The sequence below is a fragment of the Podarcis bocagei genome, assembly GCF_964188305.1.
Source record: "Podarcis bocagei genome assembly, chromosome: 9".
Taxonomy (NCBI): Eukaryota; Metazoa; Chordata; class Lepidosauria; order Squamata; family Lacertidae; genus Podarcis; species Podarcis bocagei.
This window is the reverse complement of record NC_138134.1, coordinates 23,615,453-23,642,520: the sequence shown is the minus strand read 5'-3', so window position 1 is coordinate 23,642,520 and position 27,068 is coordinate 23,615,453. Positions and strand designations below refer to the sequence as shown.

General features: G+C 42.3%; 1 protein-coding gene across 2 annotated transcripts in view; it reads right to left on the bottom strand.

Annotated features, from left to right (window-relative positions):
- SGCZ (sarcoglycan zeta) overlaps positions 1 to 27,068 on the bottom strand; it is a 563,963-nt gene that overhangs the window by 5,349 nt on the left and 531,546 nt on the right. For both annotated transcript variants that reach the window (XM_081209054.1, XM_081209053.1), the window contains 2 exons: positions 11,136 to 11,208; positions 634 to 757 (listed from right to left, as the gene is read on the bottom strand). In XM_081209054.1, the coding sequence (XP_081065180.1) occupies positions 634 to 757; positions 11,136 to 11,208 (197 nt within the window). The remainder of the gene's footprint in view (positions 1 to 633; positions 758 to 11,135; positions 11,209 to 27,068) is intronic.

The following is a 27,068-nucleotide window of genomic DNA, read 5'->3' as shown; positions in this document are numbered from 1 at the left end:
CCGACCCCCCTCGCTCTCCAGGCTTCAGTGAAAGCCTGCATTCACCCCACAGGACGCACACACATTTCCCCTTCATTTTTGGAGGGGAAAAAGTGTGTCTTATAGGGTGAAAAATACGGTACATTGGGAATGGAGGTACAAATCTCATGTAATGTGTCATTGAGCTGTGTATATGCCCTTTTAAATCACATCTCTTTCCTGACTTAATAATTTAATGCATTTCTAGACCACCTCTCCACCATAATGGCTCACAAGGTGGTTTGCAATTAAAAAACAAATGAAAATGGAAGCAATTCAATTCTGAAAAGGAAATCCAGTAATTAAACCATGACTGTTTAACTTTGGGTATCTTCTGATGGTAAAAGGAAGGGATGTCAGCCACCTGCACGGTCTCTTCCAGAGTCAACTAGGAAAGCTTGCTTGTAATACCTGAAGCTTTTCTCTGTGTTTGAGCCACATTTGCCATTAATTGTAATGACAACCTTGAGCTGCACTGTTAAATGCTACGATTCCCGATGTAATCTTTTCATGCTGACACAAGTATGTGGTAGGGATGATCTGGCTAACAGAGCACCATTTGAGTTGTGTTTCCTACATCTGTGTTTTGTGTTGTGGTGCTCCTATCAGACTTACCTCCCCTTCTGTGGACTGCAAGTGTAGTTCTTTTCTACAGGTAGCTTTTAAGTCCCCTGCAGCTGCACTCACTTGTATTCCCTTGGGAGCTTCCATTATCAAAGATCTAGTTGGCGATTCGAGCCTGAAAGTGTGTTTTTGAAAAAAAGGAGAGAGAGAGGGAAAGGGGGGAAAGTCTTAAATGATTATGCTTTGCACATATCACCCAACAGCATAGGTAAAATCTTTTCCCTAAGACAATGTAAAAATAAAACTTCCACTGACTCCCCTGCTTTTTGGAAAAATTCATTTTCAAGATGAAAAATGTCAGTTCTTACAATATTCATATTCCTTTAGATCTCAGTTCAGAGCTGTTTTTGGAACACACGGCATTTACTTCTGGAACCACATATTTCTATATGCACATAAATACACGTACATGCATACACCTCTTAGTGAATGTTTGTGTTATAGATAACAAATTATTACGTTGAAAAGGGGTTATTGTCTCATGTAAGAGCCTGGTTTTATGACCACCAGGTGGTGGGTTGCTTTCTGCTTGTGCCAAGGAGGCGAGGAGTGATAGCACACGACAAATCTACATTCAAATATTTGTACTGCGTCTTTGCAAAGTTAATTCTACCACCCTACCCCAGAAGTGCTAATGATTTATGCCTGCAGCCTATCATATGATTGTTTCACTGTCACCATGACTGGTGGCTATCATGCTAGAAGGGTCTTAAATATGTGATTCTGTAAAAGAAGGCAAATGAAAACCATCAACAAACAATATGTACAGCCTGAAGTCTGACAATATGGCTTTAGCTTCCTACAGCCGGTGGTGGCCTGTCAATCAAGACTTTGTATGGATTCACATCGTGCATTATTTGCATGATCATTACAATTCTTCCACCATGACTGGAAGCTCAGAATTTACAGTTTATTACTCTTTATTTTTTCTGAGGAGTTCAGAGAGGCTCTGAAATGGTCTTCCATCCAGTTAGTTTACAAAGCTAGACTTGCACACCTTCTGCAAGGGATCATGTGATGCATGTGGTTTTGTTAACTGACAGCAGGACTCACCTGCAGACGTCAAGCTCAGAATTTGTAACTACTTTGATGTTTTGTCTGCTCTTTGTGAACTTTCCCCTTAGCTTAAGAACATGAGCATTAGAACAAAAAACCTCCAGCCCTGCTGGATCAAGTCAAAGGCCTATCTAGTTTTCAAAGCATGCTGTTTTCACAGTGCACAACTGTGCGAAGGCTGCAAGCAGGCTTGGTTGAATCTATGTTGTGAGGTGCATATGAAAAGCTCTCTCACCTTATGAAGTTGACACATAAGAAGCTTCTCATATGTTCATCTCACATGAAAATGTTCATATCTACATCTATCCGTAAGCAAATTTCAAGTAACTGGGCTACATGTTTCTGCAAGGCCTTTGCACTTCGATAAAACCTATAGCCATTTTTTCCTCTTCAAATTCAGCAATATGACCTTCTTAACTTCATTTTTATGCATAATCAGCACAGTCAGAAAAATAACAATCCAAATTCAGTGTCTTGCCCCCAGAACAAATTTTGCTGCCTCATTATCTACCGGTGGGACTCTCCCCCAGGCCCAGGTTTTATTTTATTAATTTTGTTTTAGATATTTCTATGCTGCCCTTCAGTAAGAATTCTCGGGGTGGTTTATAGAAGAAGAAAGTTCCATCTCCCAGTTCTCAGACTACCAGTGAACATAACAAATAAATAAAACAAATGGTGGACAATAAGAGAATGCAGGAACTACAACGGCAGTGAGACCTTAAAAGCCAGATAAAAACAAACAGTGTGAGTTAAATTGTGTCTAAAAGGCCTAGGAAAACAGAAATGTTTTTTCCTGAAACCAAAAGAACAGCAAAGTATTAATCAGTTAGGCCACTCTGGTGAGAGCATTCTAAAATTTTGAGACAAACAAGAATTTCACTGCTCCTATTTTGTTTTGAAACAACCATTACGAGTCCCCAAAACTGGTTTCCAGGTCTTGATATGGAAAAACTAATAATCTCAAGCCAAAAGTGAAGTACTTTCAAATCTATTGGTTTCACATGTAACCCCTCTCATTAAAATCAGTGGAACTTCAGAAATATTTGTTATATGCTTTCTAAAAGTGCAGCATTTTCCATGGAGCTACTACAGTATTCTCTTTTAGATATCCTTGTCTCTAAAGAAAAGGGCATGGTTTAAATTCCAGGAAACTTCTCTTTTGAACAGTCTGAGAACCTGCTTTCCTTTCAGAGAATAAATTCCTTGTCATAACGATACTTACTTCACTGCTACCAATGCAGTGTTTTATTCCCAGCCCTCCCTTAGGCAACAGGAAGGTATGCAACTATATGATAAAATGAGCTAAAATTTCTACATGCTGCTCTACTGTACAGGAAATTTAAAATAAGTGTGGTTTGATTTTTTTAAAAAAAAAATACTACTTGCCGTGGAGGCAAAATAGCTTCTCTGTAAAAAGATTTCATTTCAGACACCACCACTAAGTTAAAAGCATGGTTAAAAATAATGGGCGCCATCTACCCAAAGTTAAGGACATTTAAGATCCTTTAGTTGCAGACAAAGAAACGTTAAAAGGTGCTTAACCTCGCCCCTGAAACCACAGGGACTGGAAAGCACTTAAATTTGATGGGGACATGCCTGGAATATATACCACAATCCTAAACTTGCTGTAAGAGACTAAGGTTTCTTATCGCCTATTGTGTCAACACAATGAACCAGTATACCACTAGGAACTTTCATTGGTTGTGGATCAGGAGAAAAGAGTTGCAGCTGCACCTTCAAAGAAACCTCTCTGAGGTTTGCTAATCATATTCCACTTGCCTTCCTAGGCCTACTTGAGAGAAGAGTGTGTGTGTGTGCATGCATGCACAGGAGCACAAGTCAAACCCACCCTATGATCAAGAAAAATGTCACCAACAACCACTGCTAAATTTCTAGAAAAAGAGGTGCAGAACTCACCATGAACGTCTCCCTTGTTCTCTTATAATGGCAATGGTGCCCACCTGAGAGCCGGAACTCAGTCCCACGAGTTCCAGCTGAAAAAAAGCCCAGCTGATGAGGAAAACTAAAATGGTACTTGGAACTGAGTGAAGCAAGTTAAGAAGGCTTGGCCATAATTATCCAGAAAGAGAATGGAGGTACTTTCAGGTTTTTTTGCTCTTATAGCCTTAGAACTGAATTAAAAGGAGCTATATCACTAGCATGATGTGATAAGGGTTTGGAAATTTAGGAAGTGGAGTTTTGCTTTGCTGGACAATCTTGCTTTGCCTGAACCTACAAGGCAATTATACCCAGATTTTATGTTTCAGTATGGTGGGGTTCAAAGATTCTGCTAGCTTGCATGCAGGTGAGTTAGGGAATCTGCCCAGTTCAAAGAGTTCTGAGGTTTCAGGTGGTGGGGCCAGCAACTCTCCACAACTGACAAGCCAGCAAAGGGGTCAGTGGGGTCAGTAAGATCCCTTAACAAAGAGGGGGAGTTTGCTCTACCTCTGGCACTATAAAGAGATGGAGGTGGCGGTGAATACTTTCATATCTCTGGGTAAAGCATAAATGTACCAAAACATGGGAAAAGGAGTCTCAGCGGCAGCTACATAGGATGCAGATTGGCCCTGGTTTGGGTTCATTATTGCAAAAAGAAAAAAGGTAGCATAAAAAATGAACACTCAAAGGGAAAGACCAGGGCATGAGTAAGTCAATCATTTTCGAGCTTCAGGTATCTAATGAGTGGGGAAAGGTGTTTCGGTTTCCCTCATTTATTGCATTTCTCCTGCAACACCTGGTCCCCTCCTCTCCATGAAACTGGGTTTCTTGGATATGGATTTCTCAGATGCAGCTAGTGGAAAAGCAGCTATGGCCAAGGCATGCAGGGGAGAATCAATGGGGAGGAATCAGGGTAAAGCAAACATCCCCAACTGCTGCCTCTCCCCTCCAAATTGCACTGCCTCTCCCATGCATCTTTTCAACTGTTTGGCTCTTAAACCAGGAAAGATCATTACAGCCCCAGCTCTAATTCAGAAATACGGCAGTATTGAATTTATGACTTAACTTCATATTATTTCATGCAGAGCATGTCAGTTACCTTATTATCAATCCTAAAGCTCTCATTAAGTCCTAGACATCTCCTAGCTAGACTCTAATTGAACGGAACATTCCATTATTTTTGGCATAGCTAGTTTTCCTTATTCTACCAGGAATCATAGAAAATAATTGACTACTTTGATGTTAACAAGTCTAGAAAGATAGGTGAAGTGTGTGCGCATTAAGCAATAGTGTCTGGAGTTACAATGTAGTTTGTTGCCAAGGCGGGAGTGAAATCTAAAGATAAAATGACATCTCAAGAGCCTTTGAAAATGTCGTTATGTATTGTAAGTTAAGGAGAGGTTTTGTAGTGATAACACTGGGGTGGGGAGAGATCAGAGGAGAAAGGTAGCAGAATTAAATGAAGGGCAGTTTGAAAACTTGTGACACATAGAACAGATGTGTTATATATGAATAGAAGCAGAATCAATTGTTTGAGGAGGAACCAGGAGAGGAGAGGAAGAAGACCACGGTGACCTGCAACAAATCCTTCACGCACAGAGAACCTACATTGGAGGTGGTTGAATAAGATGCTCTCCTGGGAACAATGCCACCCAGAACAGGGATACTGCCACATCATTCTCCATTATCTATGTATGTTGGCGTTCTGAGTGACCTCTTGTTGTTTCAAAAGTGGAATAGATGTACTGGGAATTATCCACTGTGCTGATTTTTTATTTCAGAATTTTGAGCATAGCACTGGGCGTGTGCACTTTGCTACATCCTCCAGTTATTACATGTTTTTCCTCTCTTCTGCATCAGTGCATGATCCCCCTGTTACTCTGCACATGGGGTACATGAGTGGGTGACAGGGGTGAGATAGGGATGCAGGGACCAGTAACATCTGCATGCCATGGGTGTGAGAGAAGGCTTCACTGAATGGAGGTCAAATACACAGGAGAACCAGGAGTTTATTTTATTTATTTTTAATACTAATAAAAATAATCTGTAAACCTTATTGACCTGGGGAAAGTGTGGGGTTTTTTTGCCTACACGATACTGTGTTAATCCTAGATTGGCCTGACTGGTGTCAGTTTAAATAGATGGTTGTAAATGACAGTGTAGTATGGGGATGGATTGAACAGCAAACAGAGGTTAGGGTAACAGCGGCTTACTACTTTGGACCCTCAGAGCTATAGGGGGAGAAATGATCCCTTTCAAGGTTTGTTTGGATGACACACCTAACATCACTGGCGGAGGAATGAGAGTGCGGAAGGAGTGTACCGCCCTCGGCACCACTATTCAGGTAGGGTGCCATTGCGGTGGCCCCTCCATGCACCGGGCACCGCGCCTCCACAGGTGGCGCACCATGCCCCCAGGATGCGCGCCATAACCCCGGGATGCATGTCATGCCCCTGGGGGGTGCCAGCCATGCACTCACCTGCTCTCCGCCCCCAGTAGCAGAGCATGCAGCTTCGCCACTGGCTGTGATCTGGAAGGACTTGTCTCAGCCCTGGACTGGACAGGTGAGGTCTGCAGGGTTGGAAACAAATGATACAGTACCTCTGGCCCAGAGTCAGGAACAAGTTGTCCAGATAATTTGGCATTTTGAGAGGAGGGGGATGTGGGCAGACATCTCCTGCTCTTGCCTAATCTCACACTGTTCAGTTTTCCACAGATCTCTTGATTAATAAATGAAGCAAACTTTTAAAACATACGAAATAACAAAGTAAACTGCATTCCTTTTTAATGAAGGAAATTGCATTCAAAAGTTATACAAGGGCAGATAATTTTCCCTTGCAATTCTCATGTGTGGATCCAGGGTTTTCCTGTGCCTGTCATATTTCAAGATAGTCAAGGAGTGTTTGTGACCAAAGTCCTATCTACAAATCTTCTCGATCCACCAGGTCCCATTTCCTATGGGTAATGAAGAAGCTGATCGCCAAAGAATTGATGCTTTTGAATTATGGTGCTGGAGGAGACTCTTGAGAGTCCCATGGACTGCAAAAAGATCAAACCTATCCATTCTGAAGGAAATCAGCCCTCAGTGCTCACTTGAAGGACAGATCCTGAAGCAGAGGCGCCAATATTTTGGCCTCCTCATGAGAAGAGAAGACTCCCTGGAAAAGACCCTGATGTTGGGAAAGATTGAGGGCCCAAGTAGAAGGGGACGACAGAGGACGAGATGGTTGGATAGTGTTATCGAAGCTACCAGCATGAGTTTGACCAAACTGTGGGAGGCAGTGGAAGACAGGAGTGCCTGGTGTGCTCTGGTCCATGGGGTCACGAAGAGTCGAACACGACTAAACAACAAACAACATGCCTCTCTAATGGGGATATTAGCTGTAGGACCCAGATGCCTTATTCTCTAGCAACCATGAGAGTTTGGTTGAGTTGCTTCCTGAGGACAGGGATTTTAGCTATCATTTCCAGAGGAGTAAGGTGACTCCAAGGGCCACCAAAGCTCTGCAAAGTTTCTAATTATAGCCTGCCTCTATGGAGCCTCAGGGATGTGAATACAGCCTTCCAGGCCTCATGCCTCTTCCAGGATCAACCCTCCTTTACGGTCCCATGCTCCATTGGCCCTGAGTTGCATCCCACTTGAGTGTTTTTGTCTGGTTACAGCATGTCATGGTCACAATGCGGTGAAATCAAAATTAGTTGGTCCACTTACTTTTGCCTCTGGCCTCACCTACTGCTAAGCCTACGGTGCTCAGGCTAAAAAAGGTTCCCTGCCCCTCCTCTATTGTTTTAGCTGATCTTAGGCCACCTGGGCACCATCTGGCCACTTACCTGCCTCTAAACCATCAGCCCCGACAGACACTTCCTGTTTGGTGCACTGTTCTCGGTGCTGCTGTTGCTGCGTATGTTGCCATTTACAAGCTCCCTTATTCACATTAACATACAAAAGCACAAATGCACCAAGATCTACCCTATATAATTTATGTTGATGGCTGCTTTGTGAGGCTTCCTCCTGCACTGAAAGTAGATCACATTAACATGTGCCTTCATAGCTTCAAATCAAATCTTTTAAAGTTCTGTATCTGTGTTTAAGGGCAGCGGGGGGGGGGGGAATTGCGTTTGGCCTCTTTGTAGCTCAAGCTTTTAATGAAAGGATGTCCTGCTATGTTAGTGCTTTTCTCTTACTCCCTCTGTCTTTTTCGAGAACTGCTCCTGCTGATGCCATGCGGTTGCAGCTTTGTAGAAAACACAAAACTATTGTGCAGGATTTGTGGGTCTTCAATACAGATCAGAATTAAAAGGGGATCCTACTATCCTTGTCGGCTCCTTGTCGCTTGATCAATTTTCCATCTCATTATGCCCAGTGTTGGCTTTCAGGATTAGCTTATAGTCAATCTTACTGTAGCCTTGATGATAAAAGGGGGAAGGAAGCTATTAAATTTGATTTTCGAGTTCTCCCCAGAGGTGCAGGACAACAACAAAGCAATTTGCCCCCTTTATTAAGAAGTTGATTGAGGGCATAGATTTCTGCAGATAACCACAGTGGTCTTTGATTGTGTATAGAAGCTGTTTGTTTCTTAATGACTACCTGGACAAACTGTGTTGCTGTCATATTTAAAATAAATATTTTGGGGTTTATACTCTCCTTAGTTTAGCTGGGCTCTTTCGGACAAAACGTGGCAACTGGAGTCTGACAAATAAATTATACAGGTGTAATTCAGTTATACAGATGTAATTCATTTTACTGTTTGTAAAATATGATCCTTTTATCCTACTTGTTCCTTCTAATGAGTCTCAGGTTCAGCTAAGCTTTCTTGGGCCAGGGATCATGTAACAGAGTTTATAAACTCTCAAAAATGGCTACAGGCAGCAAAATCTTGCTAGCAAAAGATAAACTTGGGTAGATTTTATCTTGTCTGAGATGAATGGTTGACTAGTAAGGGAATTTAAAAATGATTTAGAAGGAACAAAATGTAAACATCCCAAACTATGGGGGAATGTTCAGAGTATGAGAACCTTGTTCATAAATGTTTAGAATATGATTTTTATTTTTCAGATTAGATTTGGTCATTGATACTGCTATCATTTATCAAGGCAGCTGAATTAATTTCCTAAATCTGAAAAATGCTTAAGAATAAGAATAAAGTTATTTATGTGGATAATAAAAAAAACCTGTTTAAACAAAGTTTTACACATGGAAGTTGCAATCCGAACCTACTTATCTAGGAGTAAACACCAGTGAACTCTATGGAACACATACAGGACTGTACTGTAAACCTCTCAAAAAATTTAAATTTTATATTATTAAATGTACTAGATATAACATTATGCAAGTAAAATAAGACAAACAGAATTGTTTGTTTAAAAAACCATTTCAATATAACCTCATGATGGAGAGGCTCAAAAGTGAGGTGCAAAAAGGGATGCAAAATTAATAGGGCTCAACTGAAATTGATCCAAAAAGATTTCTTTCTTTCAAGCTCCTCCTGAACTGTTGGAGAATTTCAGACCTCCCCTATTTGGTAAAACAGCCTACCCCATTTTGCCATTCATGAATTCTGGATGCAACTTATAATAATAAAAGAATAAAAATATTATTTTATTTAAAAAACATATTCAAAAAAGGTCTTAGTTTATGATGACCAGACACTGGCACAGGTTCTGCCTACAGTGATGGACCTTGGTGTCTCAAATTTCAGCGGCACCTTGTGCAATGCCAAAGTTCTGCACCCTCTGCCTCTGACCTTCCATTCTACTTCATAGTTGAGGTGTCTCCTGCAGGGAGTGCAACCAAACTAGTCAAGCTCCCCCAAGGCCGCCTCTGCTGCCTGTCCTCCTCTGAGAAAGTGGAGTAGATCTGGGCGCCATCAGTTTGCTGGTGATGGCTGATTCCATACTTCCAGATGACCTCACATAGTGGCTTCACACAGACGTTGACTAGAGGGCTAAGACTGACCCCTGTGGAATCCCAGAGCTGAACTGCCATGGAGTCAAGCAAAAGTCCCTCAGTGCAACCCTCTGAAACTTAGCCTCAGGTAGAGTAGGACCACCATAACACTGTGCCCTTTTCTCCAACCAGCAAAGTTGGTCTAATAAGATTTCATGGTTGATGGTATAGAGGAGTGGCAAAATATCTGCCTTCCTCCTGTTACCACAACCAGTCTGCTACTGGTTGTTTCAGGTGCTTCTCTCCTTATATCTTTTCTAGGGTTTCCTCACACCCCCCCCTTGACTTCTGGATAGGAAACAGGAAGTGGTGCTCTATCAGAGTAAGGAGATGTTGCCCCATCACAGCTAGAGTTATCCTTTAGGGTAGGCTTCCTCAACCTCGGCCCTCCAGGATGTTTTGAGACTACATTTCCCATCATCCCTGACCACTGGTCCTGCTAGCTTGGGATCATGGGAGTTGTAGGCCAAAAACATCTGGAGGGCAGAGGTTGAGGAAGCCTGCTTTAGGGCAATGTGTTCAACAAGGGATCTCATCTGATTTCTGCCCAAGTTAAAATGCTCATTTTACAATGGTTCCAGATTGACGACTGCACTCCCTTGTTGAAGTACTTGAGTGCATCTCTTGAGTCTAATGTGCGTGAAACACCCAAATCTGCTTTGGAAAGAGAAGGGGACATCAACCTTACCACAACCTCTGTGACACGTTCTGAGATGGAAATGATCCCAAAAAACAGAAGAAGAAAGAACCTTATACTGAGACACAACTGTTTGTTTTAGGCTTACATTTAATCTCTTTGCCTTTTCAGAAAAATATTGATCAGGGCTCAGCAGCCACATCTAAACATATCTAAGGCTTCAACAGGGAAGTCATTTTCATTAAAAAATAAATAAATCTTAGTTTGACTTACAGACTCCCTGGAAGTTTTAGGATTCGATCTTTTTTATATAAAAAAACCCTCTGATATTTGGGAAAGAGACAAAAACCACAAGAGTGACTGGCCGGTAAATGCAGTAGTGTTTCACTGACATCGGGAGTGAGTGGATTTTTTGTTTGGATTGCAGCCTTTGAATAACCTTGGAAGGATAGATTCATAGGAAAGTGAAGGACAAATATGGCTCAAGAGAGAGAGAAAATGAGCAAAAGGCAAACATAGTTTTCAAGGGCAAACCACAGCATGCCAACCCTTCCCTGACATTTGTGGCTTGCACATCCTGAAAGCTCATAATAAGAACAAAAACTCAGTTTTCAGAGGGACAGGAGTGCTCTACAAACCCCATTTAACAATGAATGAATCCTGACCCATCACAGCTTCAGACAAGGCACAGATACATGTCAAATGGAAGATGCTTTTGTGAAAAGGTCTAAGATTAATTTTGATTCTTCATTTGTAGGCGAAATACTTGAAAGTTTTGTTTATGGGTGAGGAGTACATAAATGCTATAGTCAGATTAATGAACAATATAACTTACTTTAAAAGCGTTTTAGAGCATAGCTGGTCTATGGATAACTTGCCAAATAAAACTGAAATCAATGCTTTCGAAACACCTACTTGAGGTCTTGGGATGGATCTGCTCTGATATGGGGAGTCTCCACAGAGTGCTCAAATACAGCCCCTTCTGTGCCTAAAATAAATACATAAATAGGATACAGGATGGTTATATTCTATGTGAAGATCACAGTTTCAATGTATTACATTCCTCAAACAAAAGCATTTCATTGAACTGATTTGTTTAATGTTTCAGCAAGTTACTGTTGGTGAGGTTTCTTCAAATTAGACTGGCTCTAGAAGAATGCTTCCAGTGCTATTTTCCCCCCTAGAAAAAGAGGTGCCAGAATTCACCAGGAACACCTTCCTTATTCTTCCACCTGGGAGGTGCCAGAAGTGAGTTTTGGTGAGCTGCGGCTGAAAAATTAAAGCCCTGCTGGACTCTTATCGTCATCGCTGACCATTGGTTAAGCTGGCTGGGTATGATGGGTAGTGCAACAATATCTCGGGGCCCATAGCTGAGGAGCACTGTTCTAGAAGGGTTTCATGTTTTAAAGAAAATGTGATATATGAAAAAGATTTGATTGGTGGCACTGGAAGCAAAGGTCCTGATCTTCAGGTTGGGGTGCTGCTGCTGCCTCATTCATATCTACAGTGGCAGAAGTTCCATGCTTAAAGGAGTGTGCTTATGCAACTGCCTTGTCCAGAAAAGGAAATGGACCAGCACTTGTGTAAAGAGGAGTGCTTCTTCTGTCCAGCAGAGCTTCCATACAAAAATGCCAAATTTCCCCTAATGACCAATTTATGTTTCCCCTCTCCAGATGCATATGAGTATAATATCCCAGATCTTAGACAGCCACCTCTAGTCTAGATCTCCAGTATCTTATGCAATGCTTCAGGATATAATGAATTATTCAAGATGATATATATTTTTTATAAATTATTTTATTCTATATGGCCAAAGTGGTTCCCTCCAGAGGCTACTGGATTCCAGCTCCCATCCCTTCATCTTAAGGTAGCATTCAGATTTGTGTCTGGTTTCATGATTATTTTTATTGTTTTATTCTCTATACAGTTTATTTATTTATTTTGGTACATGGCTTAGAAATACTAACCATTAAGCGATATACACATGCCTTAAATAAATAATAATTAGCTAAAAACTGGTCAACATTTGAAAACAAAGCTTTTTGGTTTTTTTTTTGACAAAACAAGATCACAAGTCATAGAAGGGGAGTGACAACAGCTATTTATTAGTTCAAACTCTCAGCTTTCAATATTGGGCAGCAATGTGTTAACTAGAGGACCGGTGATGTACTCTCTTAAACAGCATAATCATGGACATGGAGGGATCATCCATAAAGAAATTAGAGATTACAGCAGACCGAGCGTGGAAAATCTTCTAGGAGGTATCATTTAAATAAGGCAAGAAACCCACAAGATACATGGCCATTTTATAAATGGCAAGATTCTCAGAAATATTTCTCTGACACAGAGCTCAGCATACATCATATCCATCCTAATTCAGTACAAGCCACAGCTAGTCATGCATTCACAAATTGTACTCCCCTGAAACTATGGAAACTGAAAATTTAGTACTCTCAGAGACTGGCTGGTGTAAACTACTTATTTCTGCTCGATTTACCAGTTACTGATATTCGGCCTTTGGAAAATGACAATGAAGATGGTTTCATTAATACCACTGGAATCATATATTACAAATTACAGAGCTGAAAGTTTGGCAATAGATCATGTTACCCTTGCATCCACAGAATGAGCACAATGAGTGGGTACTTGTTATATAAACAGCAAAACAAGGGTTTTCTCCATGCATTGTCTTGCTCTCAAAAAGAAAATGGCAGCACATTCAGCACAACACCAAATAAAGGCTAAATTGTGCCGTTTTATTGGGAGTACTCTAGATGCAAAACCGCCACCACCCTTTAATTCATACATCTAGGGTCACAATAAAATGAAAGCAAACTCAATGTTGCATGTACGGTTCATTTCAACAAAGGGACCAAACAGCAGGGGTTGCTTTGGTACATTGTTGGTGTCGTTGACCAAAGTTTCCATGGTTTCAAAAGCCTCGGTGCTTCTACAGCTGGGTAAGCAAATGAGAGGGATGTTATTCCTGTAGATACTTGGACCCTGACTTCTCAAATCACAGATGTAAGGAACCTTAGTTGTGCCTGTCTTTGTCATCAGGTGCCCATCGTTGTGGTGATGTAGGATTTACAGGTGGGTCCAGGATATCAGTTAAATGCTACTGGTAAAAGATTTGCAAGTCATTGTGTCAGAATGAGAAACAATGTGCAACATTTAACAGCTGTATCATAAAATGGAATCTATGAACTCGGTGGGCATTTGGCTTGAAGTGTTACTTGGCAACATTGGAATATGTGCAGCCAACACCGGTTCTTGGACCAGTATAGCATTTGAATTAATAATATACAGTGGAACCTCGGTTTTCGAGCGTCTCAGAAGCCGAACACAGAAAACTTAAAAAGTAATTGCTTCCGTTTTCGAGCACGCCTCGAAAGTCGAGCAGCTTCCACTGCGTGTTTTTCTTTTTTCTCAATGGATTTTGCCGACCACCCATTGCTCCTCGATTTTCAAACAGTCTTCTGGTTCCACTGTACTTAAATTATAACAGATTGAAACTAGAGGCTTGACACTGCCATTTAGATTATGTGAATGTATGTACACAAACAATTACACCAATCCCAGCATAAGTCTCTTTAGCAACTATCCCAGGTCATAAAAATCTAAGAAGAATCATACTGGATGAGACCAAAATTCATCTAGTCCATCTTTTGCTATCCACAGCAGCCAACTGGACAGCTTTTGGAAGCCTTCAAGTAGGGTATGAGGACAATAACCTCATTGCTGTTGCTCCCCAACAAATTCCCAGTAACAGGACACAGCTATCACAAGTAATAATAGTAACCATTTACAGCATTCTTCTTCATGAAATCTATATAGGCTAGTGACTATCACATCTTGTGGCAATGAATCCCACAAGTTAACTCCCTCCTTGCTCCACCTCTCCTCCTTCCTATCTGCCCCAGCTTCACTTCCATTGCCGCCTGCTTTCTTCTAAATCCCCCGCCCAATTAATCCATTCACTCATTCATTTGAATCACTTGCCTCTGCCCACAGCCTCCTTCTCCCCCCTTACTTTAATTTCTTGTCTCCTTTCTGCCTGCCTATGGACACATCAGGTTTTCTAGCTTCACATTGCCCACCCCTTCTATGATGGTTGACATTGACATTGGTCACTGACATTGGTCTAAGGTATCCCAGTCACAAACAAAAATGAGGTGGTGGGGAAATAATAATAATAATTTAATTTTTTATACCCTGCCCATCTGGCTGGGTTTCCCCAGCCACTCTGGGTGGCTTGGGACGTGGGTGGCGCTGTGGGTTAAACCACAGAGCCTAGGACTTGCCGATCAGAAGGTCGGCGGTTCAAATCCCCATGACAGGGTGAGCTCCCGTTGCTCGGTCCCAGCTCCTGCCCACCTAGCAGTTCGAAAGCACGTCAAAGTGCAAATAGATAAATAGGTACCGCTCCAGCGGGAAGGTAAGCAGCGTTTCCGTGAGCTGCTACTCTGGTTCACCAGAAGCGGCTTAGTCATGCTGGCCACATGACTCGGAAGCTGTATGTCGGCTCCCTCGACCAATAAAGCGAGATGAGCACCGGAACCCCAGAGTCGGCCACGACTCGACCTAATGATCAGGGGCCCCTTTACCTTTACCTGGGTGGCTTACAAAGGTATTTTGAAGCCCTGTAGAGGAGTGAGCAGAAGATAGATCAGGATCTCCTGGGAGATTTCCCAGGTGATCTTCAGTAGACGCTGCGCAGTATACTGCTTTGCATGAATGGCTTGCTACTTGATAACAGCCACCATGTGGAGTGCTTTATGGCTTCCTTCCATGCATGAACAGAAAATAATAGTACTATAGATTGCTAAAAAGCACAGTGCGTCATTCGTAAAGATGGAATAGATTAAAGCCATAATATGCACTTTTTAAAAAGGTTATTCAGAAGGTTCTATTTTGATCTTGCCGTTAGTGTTCCTGATTATTACCTATATAATGATTTGCTGGCCATTTAGTCTCCAAAGCATCCTACCTTTTCTCTGTACCACGGAGCTGAATAACAGATGTAGAAAGCAAAAACCACCTGTCATTACCACAAAGCAAAAGAGAAATGATTTATTGAGAAATGCCCTTCACCACGGTCCAAGTGGGAAATTCTGCAGGCAATAAGAGAGGGAGAGGGACTTGGGCACTTAAATGCCCTTCTTTAGATCAGCAGAGAGGCAAAGTACAGTTCTTAATTTAGCAGTATGGGGAAAGAGGTGTACTGCAAAGCAATTGACAACAAGGCCTGGGAATCTGACACAACCATACCAATAGGAGGAGGGGGCATGTGGGGATACATATGACAGTCAATGAGCCATTCACTACAATAGCCTCAGACACACATTGTAGCACTGCAGCAACTGTTTTTCGCTGCAGGACATTGCAGTAAACAGTGAAAGTTGAAAACAGCTAATACTTTAAGAAACACCATTGATCAGTGATAAAATTCTCACTTTGTAGTTTTCAACAGGGTTCCTGGGTTAGAGATTTGCTCTGCGTCAGTGGCGTAGCGTGGGTTGTCAGCACCCGAGGCAAGGCAAGTAATTTGCGCCCCCTAACCCGTGGATTTTAGCACTCGAGTCTCTTCCGCGCCCCCCCAGATGTTGTGCCCGGTGCGGCTGGCCCCCCCTGCACCCCCCACGCTACGCCACTGCTCTGCGTATTCAAGACTAAAGGTAGGAGATAAAACAGTTGTAGATTTTCCGTGTATGGAGGCAAGGGGTATCCAACTTGCTATGGGACCCAGTGTCACAGAGCATGCCGGTCAGTAAATTACACCAGGCATAGGCAAACTCCGGACCTCCAGATGTTTGGGACTTCAATTCCCATCATTCCTGACCACTGGTCCTGTTAGCTAGGGATGATGGGAGTTGTAGTCCCAAACATCTGGAGAGCCGGAGTTTGCCTATGCCTGAATTACACAGTCCAAAGTTGGAGTTTACTCTTTCTTAGCAAAAAGATGATCTCTACAGACTTGGCTGAGTGTCAGGCTCCATGAGATCAGTTGCCATGACTAAAGCTCCCCGTCTCCCCACAGCTATCTAGGTCTCCTCCTCTCCAGGGCTTTCCCCAAGCAATCAGACTGTGCCTACATGCCCCTGTCTCCTGGTTCTGGGAGACAGGGGGTGGAGAGGACCTTGCCTCAGCAAGAGGGGGAGACACCTGTGACTGTTCATGAGCCTGACTCATCTCTGCCTCTGGGCTTCCCTTCCAGTTGCCGGCTTCAGCTTCTGATTCTTGACCTGCCACAGACTCTCCCATCTCACTAAGCTTTCAAATACAGGGAGGACTCAGATTCAATTCCAAACACACTTACACAAAATTAAGACCTGCTCATTTAATGCAGCCAGACCCCTAGTGTTAAACGAAGTGTGAGATGTTGAGAAATGGTGTAACACTAACAAAACTGAAACAGCATCAAGTATTTGTGTGTCAAGACCCCAAAGCCACCCCCTTGTTGAGAAATAACACACACAAGGACACAGGTATTAGGTTAATGTTATTGGGCAAATTTGGCCACAACTTTATTGATTACAGAATGTGAGCGGTATTGGCTTAGGCATTGAATGGACCCGACTATATATGACTCCTGCCCGATGCACAGGAAGTCCGGTAAGGGCAAACCACTGGAAGGGGGGGGGGCTGTCAATGAATACCAACTCAAGCCCCCCCCTGGTGTTCCTGTCGGGGTCATGTCATGGCCCTAGCCCCTGACCCGGGCTTTGGATAAGATCAACACCCCCGGATTACTTTAACAGAATACCCTTAAGCTTGGAGGGGCAGGTGATGGCCACACCTCCCCTCCCCCATCACAAGGTCAAACAGTGCCTAACCGCAACCTTAACAAAGTTGTGACGATTGCTATGAGGTAGGCGAAAACCACATGGCCAGTGCCAATTTGCCAAGTGGAAAAATTCCTACAAGACCCCTCAACGGTAACCAGCCGAGGTCCATATCAAGGCCAGTGCCTTAACCTGCAAAATAGGGAGGGAGGGCGGGTGATTGAAGAAGGGAGCCAAAGAGGAAGCCCTCCGGCTCGCGCCTCCGTTTACATGGCGGATTGGCTGGCCGGGCTCTGACGTGGCTGGGATCCCCTGGGCAATGGGGGACTAAGTCCCCCGGCCCTGGAGGGGAATGGGGGGACCACGCAGTCCACCGCAACTCCTCCCCACTGGGAAGTGGAGCGGATTTCATGACAAGCTCTGAAGTTCATCCACACAGGGCAGGAGTGGGGAACATCTGACCCTCCAGACGTTGCTGAACTACAACTCCCATCAGCCCTAGCAAGCATGGCCAATGGCCAGGGATGATGGGAGTATTAGTTCAGCAACACCTGGAGGGTCAAAGGTTCACCACACTTGATGTAAAACATTTGACACACATTACAAAAAATAAAATCTACATGTTCTTAACTATGTGAAGGCTGTGTAATCCAGATATTGGAGAGCTGCTGCCTGTTAGAGAAGCCAATCAGCATGACAGCAGCTATTAGGAAAAGAGGGAAGTTCCCTTAGATGGGAAGTCATTCATGCTACAATTGGACAAACCAGGAGGAAGGAAAGTTGGGAAAATTTCAAATAGCTGAAATAGGACACCACATGCACAGTGTTCATGATAGTATGGCCGTAGACATGCACAGCATGTGTTTGTTTCTTTAGCAGAATAATTACTCTGTGCCGATATGCCTCAAAGGTTTTTGGGGCACCTTAAAGACAAATAAATTATATTATGGAATAAGCTTTCGTGGACTAGAGCCCACTAAACAGATGCATGGTGTGTATGCATCAGTTGTTGGGCATATGCCATAAAAGAAATGTTACGCTTTAAGGTGCCACAATACACTTTGTTGCTGCAACAGACCAGCACAGCTCTCACTCCGGAATCTGTGGCCAAGTTCCAGGAGAAGGATTGCAGCATTTGTTTCCTTTGGTTGAGAGAGCACTGGAGACTTAATGGTGTATTTGGACTATTTGCTTTATTTAACAAATGCACAAGCAGAGCAAAGGTGGAGGCAAACAGGCACTCCTGCAGAAGGAAGACAGATAACTATTTATGTGGACCTACAAAACTGTACTCCCCGCTCCAGCTAATTCCACCTAGAAACACTCAGATCTCTCTGTTCTATCATTGCCCATTCAAAGCTGCTAGCTACTATTTCACATATGCATCCTGCAAAGCACATGTCTGAGACCCTATACAAAGCACAGGTCTGCAAAGCACAGGTCTGAGACCTCTCCAGCACTGCAGGAGAGAATTACCCATTGAAGGGACCATCCCTGGTCATTAAGAAGCATTAACATGCCTCTGTCAGATCCCAGATTTACAGAGATGGAGCCAGCCAAACTCACAGCTGTATTTTCCCTTGATCCTAGTCTGTTCGTACAGGCACTCAATTAGTCATATCCTTTGCTGTTTTATTTAATCTCCCTTCTCTGTTGTCACCATGTCCTGATTATCCCCTGTGCCTTTTGATGCCCTCTGTTTAATACTTCTAATGAGCTACAGTAGGCTTAAAATATTATATAACACCCAAAGAGAAACCAAGCTAAGTTAAAATAAAAACAATGGAATAAATTCTGGCTCCCTTGAAATCGGCGTCAGTGACTGCTAACCATCACCAAATGATTGTTAAAAAGCAACAATTTTCATGCTTTTTCTGTAGTTTGGATATCACTGCTAACTTCTGAAAAATTAGTGCAGACCTTTGGCATCAAGTGAAACTGAAACAACCTTCACCAAATCATCTTGAATCAAATTATGATTCCACATTTAAAATTCCCACCAACTAAAATCAAAGCTCTTTTCCCAAACCTCCTTATTACTTATAATACACTATTATTGGATCCACAATTGTACTGTTTGGCAGGTGGATCAAGCTACATACCTGTTGCAATATCTGGTAAGCCAAGCTTACTATCAGTAGATAAAGGAGGCAGAGTTCTGTGTGATTTGGACAGGCTCGAAGAGGCTTCCTTCCCATTTGGTGTGCTCCCCACCATAGAGCGATGAGATTGTATGAAAAAGGCCACATCACACCAACACACATTCATATGTTGTGTTAAGCCATGGTTAGCTGAGAATGTGTTAAGCCATGGTTTATGAAAATGGGTCTCAGAGAAGACTGGGAAATGCTACTGGGTTACAAAGGGAAGGTGAACTACTTGATATCTACTTTGCTTCTGTCTTCACCCAAAAGGAAAGCAGTGTCCAACTTGGTGACAACAAGAATAAATGATGCTGGGTCCCAAGATAAGAAAAGAGGTGGTAACTTGGCTACTTTAAATGAATTCACATCTCCAGGACCTGAGGAGCTGCACTCAAGGGTATCAAAGGAGCTTGCAGATGCTGCAAATGTTGTCCCCATCTTCAAAAAGGGGAAAAAGAAGAAGAGCCAGGTAACTACTGACCAGTCAGCTTCACATTGATACCAGAAAATATCATAGAACAGATACCTAAACGGTCGGTCTGTGAGCACTTAGAAGAGCCAGCATGGGCTTCTCAAAAGCAAGTCATGCCAGATGGATTCCATTTGGTGGATCAGGGGAATGCTGTGGACATAGCATAGCTTGATTTCAGTAAGGCTTTTGACAAAGTCCCCCATGGTAGTCTTGCGAGGAAGCTGGCAAAATGTGGGTTGAACCAAGTAACTGTTAGGTGGATTTGTAGCTGGTTGACTGACTGAACCCAAAGAGTGCTCACTAACAGTTCTTCAACATCCTGGGAAAAAGTGACAAGTGGGGTGCCATGGTTTCTGAGCAGGACCCGTTGTTGTTCAACATCTTTACAAAGGACTTGGTTGCAGGTATTGAGGAGATGCTCATCCTATTTGCAAATGACACCAAACTGGGAGTGGTAGCCAGTGCCTCTGAAGACAGAATTGGGATACAATATGACCTTAACAGATTGGAGAACTGGACCAAAACTAAAAAAAAAAAAGAATTTCAATAGGAACAAATGTACTACACTTAGGCAGGAAGAACCAGCTGCACAAATAGAAGATGGGGGACACCTGGCTTGCCAGTACAATGTGTGAAAAGGATCTAGGGGTCTTAGTAGATCACAAACTTAACATGAGTCAACAATAAATAATAATTGTGATGCTGCTGCAAAAAAGGCTAATGCTACTTTAGGCTGCATTAACAGAAGTATAGTGTCCAGATCAAGGGGAGTAATAGTACCGCTCTATTCCGCCTTGGTGAGACCACACCTGGAGTACTGTGTCTAGTTCCAGGCACCACAATTTAAGGATATTGAAAAGCTGGAACACGTGCAGAGAAGAGCAACCAAAATGGTTTGCAAACCAAGCCTTATGAGCTGGGTATGTTTAGCCCGGTAAAGAGGAGACTGAGAGGAGATATGATAGCCATCTTTAAATATCTAAAGGGCTGTTACATGGATTATGGATCAGGCTTGTTTTCTCCTGATCTGGTGGCCAGGACCTGAACCAATGGCTTCAAGTTACAAGAAAGGAGATTCTGACTAAACATCAGGAAGAACTTTCTGACAGTAAGAGCTGTTGACAGTGGAATAGACTCTCCCAGGCGGTTGTGGACTTTCCTTCCTTAGAGGTTTTTAAGCAGAGGTTGGATGGCTATCTGTTACGTATGATCCAGTTGAGATTCTTGCATTGTGGGGGTTGGACTAGATGACCCACAGAGCCTCTTCCAACTATACAATTCTATGATTTACGAATCTTGTTTCTAAAAGTCTGCCAAGCTTATCTCAAACGTGTGCCTATTTCAAAATTGCTCACTACCCAATTATCTTTACAGTGCTCTTTTACAATGTCATTATTCTCAACCTTTTATTTAGAATATATATATATATAGAGAGAGAGACTTTGCTGCTTTCCAGAGTAATTGAGCAATTTGATATTTTCCATTCATCAGTCCCTTAATATAGCAGCATATAGTATTTCCAAATTAGTAGATGCCCCTTAAAGACAAATAGAGGATGCCTCTTTGGTTTAAATTTGCTGAAAGCAGCATATGTCAATCCTGAGAATTCCTAATTGAAGCAAACCTTTTGAGTCCCAAATGATGGAAGAGTTGCGGCTGAACATTGGTGTGTGTGTGTGTGTGTGTGTGTGTGTGAGAGAGAGAGAGAGAGAGAGAGAGAGAGAGGAGCCACTGATAAAATAGACTGCTGGGTGAGATGTGAGCAGTTGCTAAAGCTGAGCCAGAAGTTGTCAACTGAAAACATCCAACTCAAAGTAGCTTGAAATTAGGAGTGAAATTTAGAAGGCATGATCCTGGTGCAGGAGGGTTACTGTTTGTTTTCCCCCTCTTCCATTCTTGGGAGGCTTGGGAGGTGGGATTATTGGCTTATCTCTTTCTTTGTCTTTGTCATGTTTTGTATTTTATATTTTTATCCTGTAAACTGCCCTGGGATCTTTGGACAAAGGGCGGTATATACATTTAATTGATTGGTTGATAATAGGGATGTCAGAGAATTCTGATGACAATGGAAATGGGAGCAGAAATTGCTGGTGTTCACTTATTTGTCCCCTGTCTGGAATGGAAATCAATCCAGTGAACACAACAATATGCTGTTGTTGATTTTAGTCCACAAACATATGCTGCTGATTAAGTTTCTCTCCAGACTGCCGCATCTGCATTGCATTTCCTTCACGTTGAAGTGAATAAGTTGGAATGGCATAATGCCAATGTGTTTTATATAATTAATTACGTAAATTGTGTCAAGTTGCTTGATTTTAGCACAGCAGACAGTGAGAAGAAGAACGTAAGTTTTGGCAGAAGATGAGACCTGCAGTCGAATGGAAGCAGTGCTGCATGTGATGAATACATGCAACATATGGAATGCACAACAATGCCTTCTTACAACCCAATCAATGCCTCTTTGAATGGCACTACATTATTATGCAATATCCTGGCATTTCCAACTTCCTCAATCCATCCCCCAAACACTGGATGTAACCTTTGAGTTAGTACCACATTATATCAAGAAACATATTCTCTTTGAAATGTGCTCCTAGCTTTTCTTTCTCTCTCTTTTTTACTTAATTCAATCCAAGAGTTAGCTCTTTCCCCAGAAACTAATCCTTAAGTGGCCATATATTCTGCGCTGAGAGCCAAGGCTCCTGACAAGTCATGCCCACACCTTTACAGCCCTCATTTACAATCCAGACATGAAAAATAAAAACATATATATTATGTGCTTAAAAACAAAGCAAAAAAAGACCATTATTATGCTCAAATACCTATGTACTGAATTTACTGATGTCAGCCTGAAAAACAGGAACCCATCATTGTCCTCTATCAAGGGAGAAATTCAACTTCACAGTGCTGCAAAATAAATAAATAAATAACCAATATACTGAGCCACATTTGGGTGTATGATTTCTACACTTCACTCCCTTTGGGCTAGGCTGTCTGTGGGTGAAAGCATTCTGAGTGAATAGCAGTTGCTAAATAATATTCAGGTTGCATGATACAAGGGTGAGGTGTAATTATGCAACTTTAAAATTCTTTACTAGACCTATATCTGCTTGTGAGTGGAGAAGAAGGGAAGTTGCTGGTATAGACCTGGAAATGTCCTCTTGATGGATCTGTGAGTCTTCAAGTGATAATTGGCATGGATTTACATATCAATAACCTTAGGTCACAAAAAGTCCTGCGACAAAGTAAGGCAAACTAGGGTTTGCTACTTCTGTTTCTTAGTCATAGTGTCAGAAGTATCTGAGGACTACTTCTGATGTTATAGTTCTTATGTGTGTTGTGAAAAAGAATCAGAAATGACTGAATAGACCAATTCCAGTACCTCTGTGAAACTGGAATTTTAGCCCTGTTCACATGGTCAAAATTCAGGACTTCCGGGCACATAGAGTGGTGAGATTGTGCCTTTTGCATTCAGGGCTCCAAATCTTCATTTGTTTATACATTTTGTTATATATGGAACAAACATGGGTACAAGTTACAGAGAGAGAGAGAGGAAGGAAGGAAGGAAGGAAGGAAGGAAGGAAGGAAGGAAGGAAGGAAGGATCTGTTTACAAAGGTCCCATGAACATGCGAAGTTCAGGAGTGCAGACACAAAGTGCGAAAGCTTGTATGTGTGAATGAGCAATCACAGGTGGTACACCATAGATAGAACTTTCATACCAAAACACATTATCAGTCTGCACATTCAGTCGAAAGGTATCAAATGTTGAATAACTAAGGGATGATAAATCATGTCGTTTAGAAGCTGGGTCAATGAAATACACAAATTGTGAATATGGCACTGGCTTCTCTGGGCCAACAGGACCTTAGAATGCAAGCAGGATTGAAGATACCAACATTGATTGTGCTTCTAAACCCTAACGTTTGCAAGCATTTACAAAACTGCAAATGTTCCTTGAAATAACTCAAGATATCTATCCAGGCAAAACCTTATTGTCTGCCCAGAAATTCTGACACAGGAAAATTTGGTGGCTACTTGTCCTCATATACAGCTTGCATCTTGACTGCTAGATTTACTTCAGATTTTAGAACTCCACCTGTTTGCTACACATGTACTGATTATCTACCCAACTGTCCTCAGAATTTTGACCATACCCAACCATATTCAGCAATGCCATGATTGCAAATGCTGCTTAATTCAGTGAGTCAGCCAGGTGTATATTATTGCATTTTCTTCCTACCTTTCTTCCATTGATTGTAACATATCAAGCTTGAATTATGACCTGCCAATAGAGCAGGAAAAGTGTGAGAAAGACTTCGCCCATTGACAATCAAATGGCCAGTCAGCTACTGAAGGCAAATATATACCATATACTCTCATACAAACATGCATCGTATCATCATTTACTTTCTCTACATGACTGAGCTTTTTCTAAATGGTTTATTTATATTCTTCTAACCTAATTTGTAATTCACACATATCCCTCATTTCCTTGTTATTCTGTCATATTTCCTTTTTATGGTCCCAAACAATATTTCTACTTTATCATCCCATTTTAACTGTTATTGTGGTGCTCTGTATATTGCTTCCAATTACCTGCACATTTATCCAGTCTTAAAAGCAAATCTAGTATGTTTATATTCTCCTATACATGTTAAAATCGTGTGGCTATTATAATACAATAATGGAGTGTCTCATTATTTCTTTCCACTGTGTGGCTGTGCTAGATTCTATTGAATTCATAATATTTTTCTCCACATCAAAAGAAGCATGGCTAGACCCAAGTCAGAAGAATATTAAATTTGTTTCAATACATTCATCAACTCTTAACACATTGTTCTTTCTTGTCTGTTTCACATGAAACTCAAGTGGAATGTCTTTTATTTCTGCAAATTCATTCAAGATATGTGCAATTCTAGCAGTGTGTAACTGGTGATTTATCTGAACATTTGCATTAAAACTCTCCTTAATCTTCCTGATTAATGAGATTACAGTGGTACCTCGGGTTAAGTACTTAATTCGTTCTGGAGGTCCGTACTTAACCTGAAACTGTTCTTAACCTGAAGCACCACTTTAGCTAATGGGGCCTCCCGTTGCTGCTGTGACGCCAGAGCACGATTTCTGTTCTCATCCTGAAGCAAAGTTCTTAACCTGAAGCACTATTTCTGGGTTAGCGGAGTCTGTAACCTGAAGTGTATGTAACCTGAAGCGTATGTAACCTGAGGTACCACTGTATATTTCTCATCTAACCTTTTGACATCTATTTCTCACACTGCTACTAGTAAGGTACTTAATTAAGTCTGGTTTCCTATCTTATATAGTGGTACCTCGGGTTAAGTACTTAATTTGTCCCGGAGGTCTGTTCTTAACCTGAAACTGTTCTTAACCTGAAGACCACTTTAGCTAATGGGGCCTCCTGCTGCCACTGCGCCACCAGAGCCCGATTTCTGTTCTTATCCTGAAGCAAAGTTATTAACCTGAAGCACTATTTCTGGGTTAGCGGAGTGTGTAACCTGAAGCGTATGTAACCTGAAGCGTATGTAACCCGAGGTCCCACTGTATCTGCTTTGTATGCCTGCATATTATTGGAGAAATAAATAAATGCAAAATTGCAATTGTAGTTGAGAGAAGAAGAAGAAGAAGAGTTTGGATTTGATATCCCGCCTTTCACTCCCCTTCAGGAGTCTCAAAGCGGCTAACATTCTCCTTTCCCTTCCTCCCCCACAACAAACACTCTGTGAGGTGAGTGGGGCTGAGAGACTTCAAAGAAGTGCGACTAGCCCAAGGTCACCCAGCAGCTGCATGTGGAGGAGCGGAGACGCGAACCCGGTTCCCCAGATTAGGAGTCTACCACTCTTAACCACTACACCACACTGGCTCCTCAGAGATCTCCTTGAGATTCTTTGGTATTGGGTTAACCTAAGAATTTTGATTCAGTCTCAGAAGATATGAAAATGACCTGCCCCCCCCCCCAAATGGGTGCTTGTGAGTTCCTAGCTGTGCAAGGCCACACTGGAGCTCTGCTCATTTCTACAAGGGAGTCCCCCACAAAGTGGGAGTCCAGGTGATGCAAGCACATGCAGCTTGGACCTCAGTTCTTACCAAAGAGTCCTTTGTCATCTATTTCTGGTGGTTTTCCTCTCTTTTTCCTTTGGCACACATGTGACACCCTTTTCCTCCATGAAGAACTTTGAAACTCATCCTGAGATATTCATTAACTGGCTTTGTATAGCCCTGTTAATTTTACAGCATCATATTGAGGATTTTCATCACTAATGGCTATGTGGAGTTACAGACCTCTCCCAAATCTTGCGGGGACTTTATGCTTCTAAAAGTAAAAAAAAACTACTGTAAATACAGCTTTCAAGGTCAATGGTGCCTTGATACATATGGGTTTGAATTACATAGGCAGTGACAAGCTAACTCAAAAGACACAGAGAAATGAAAGTCTATTACTTGCACTTGCTTATGAGGCCACTGATAGTTCTGGAGTCCGACAAGAATCAGTGTATCACATCTGAACTCTGCTTGTGAATATTGTTATCCCGGGTGCTATTTGCTTGAGATCATTATGCAATTCTGCTTGGCATGTGGCCTCAGTTTAGTTCAGGGGTCCTCTTGGATGGTGGCCAGAGTCAAGAGAGCAGAAATAAATAGCCCCTTTCAAATTTGGAAATCAGATGAGAATATTAGTTTAGTTTACATGATTGCTAGAATCTGAAAGTTCCGCCATCTAATTTTATGTTATTTGCTGAAACCAAATGTCCCTGGGGAAATGGTGTTTTGGTTCTAATAGCTGCTGCTAACATGTGCTGTCGACACACAGGCATAAAGCATTGAAGAGCGCAAGCCAGATGGTAGCAGTGCCAACTGCAAATGACTCAACTCTCTATCTTCTTTTCAAGGAAGGATAATACTCAGTTCTGAGACTGTCAGCATTCTTGGGCAAAGAGTATGTATACTTTGCTGAGCTCCTTCAGTGCTTTACCTTAGAACTCCCATCTATTGCGGGGGCGCAATTAGTGCCAGCACTGTCCGTTAAGAGTTTGGGTGTAATCTTCGACACCTCCCTTTCCATGGAGGTGCAGATTGCAGCTATAACAAAGGCGGCATTTTTCCATCTCCGCCAAGCTAAGCAGTTGGCTCCTTACCTCTCTCGCCCTGACCTAGCCACTGTGATCCACGTGACGGTCACCTCCAGATTGGATTATTGTAACTCGCTCTACATGGGGCTGCCCTTGAGACTGACCCAGAAACTCCAGCAGGTGCAAAATGCTGCAGCGAGACTCCTCACGGGGTCCTCGCTGTGAGATCACATTCATCTGGTGCTATACCAGCTGCCCTGGCTCCCGGTGGAGTACAGGATCAGGTTAAAGGTGCTGGTTTTAACCTTTAATGCCCTATACGGTCTAGGACCCTCGTACCTACGGGACCGCCTCTCCTGGT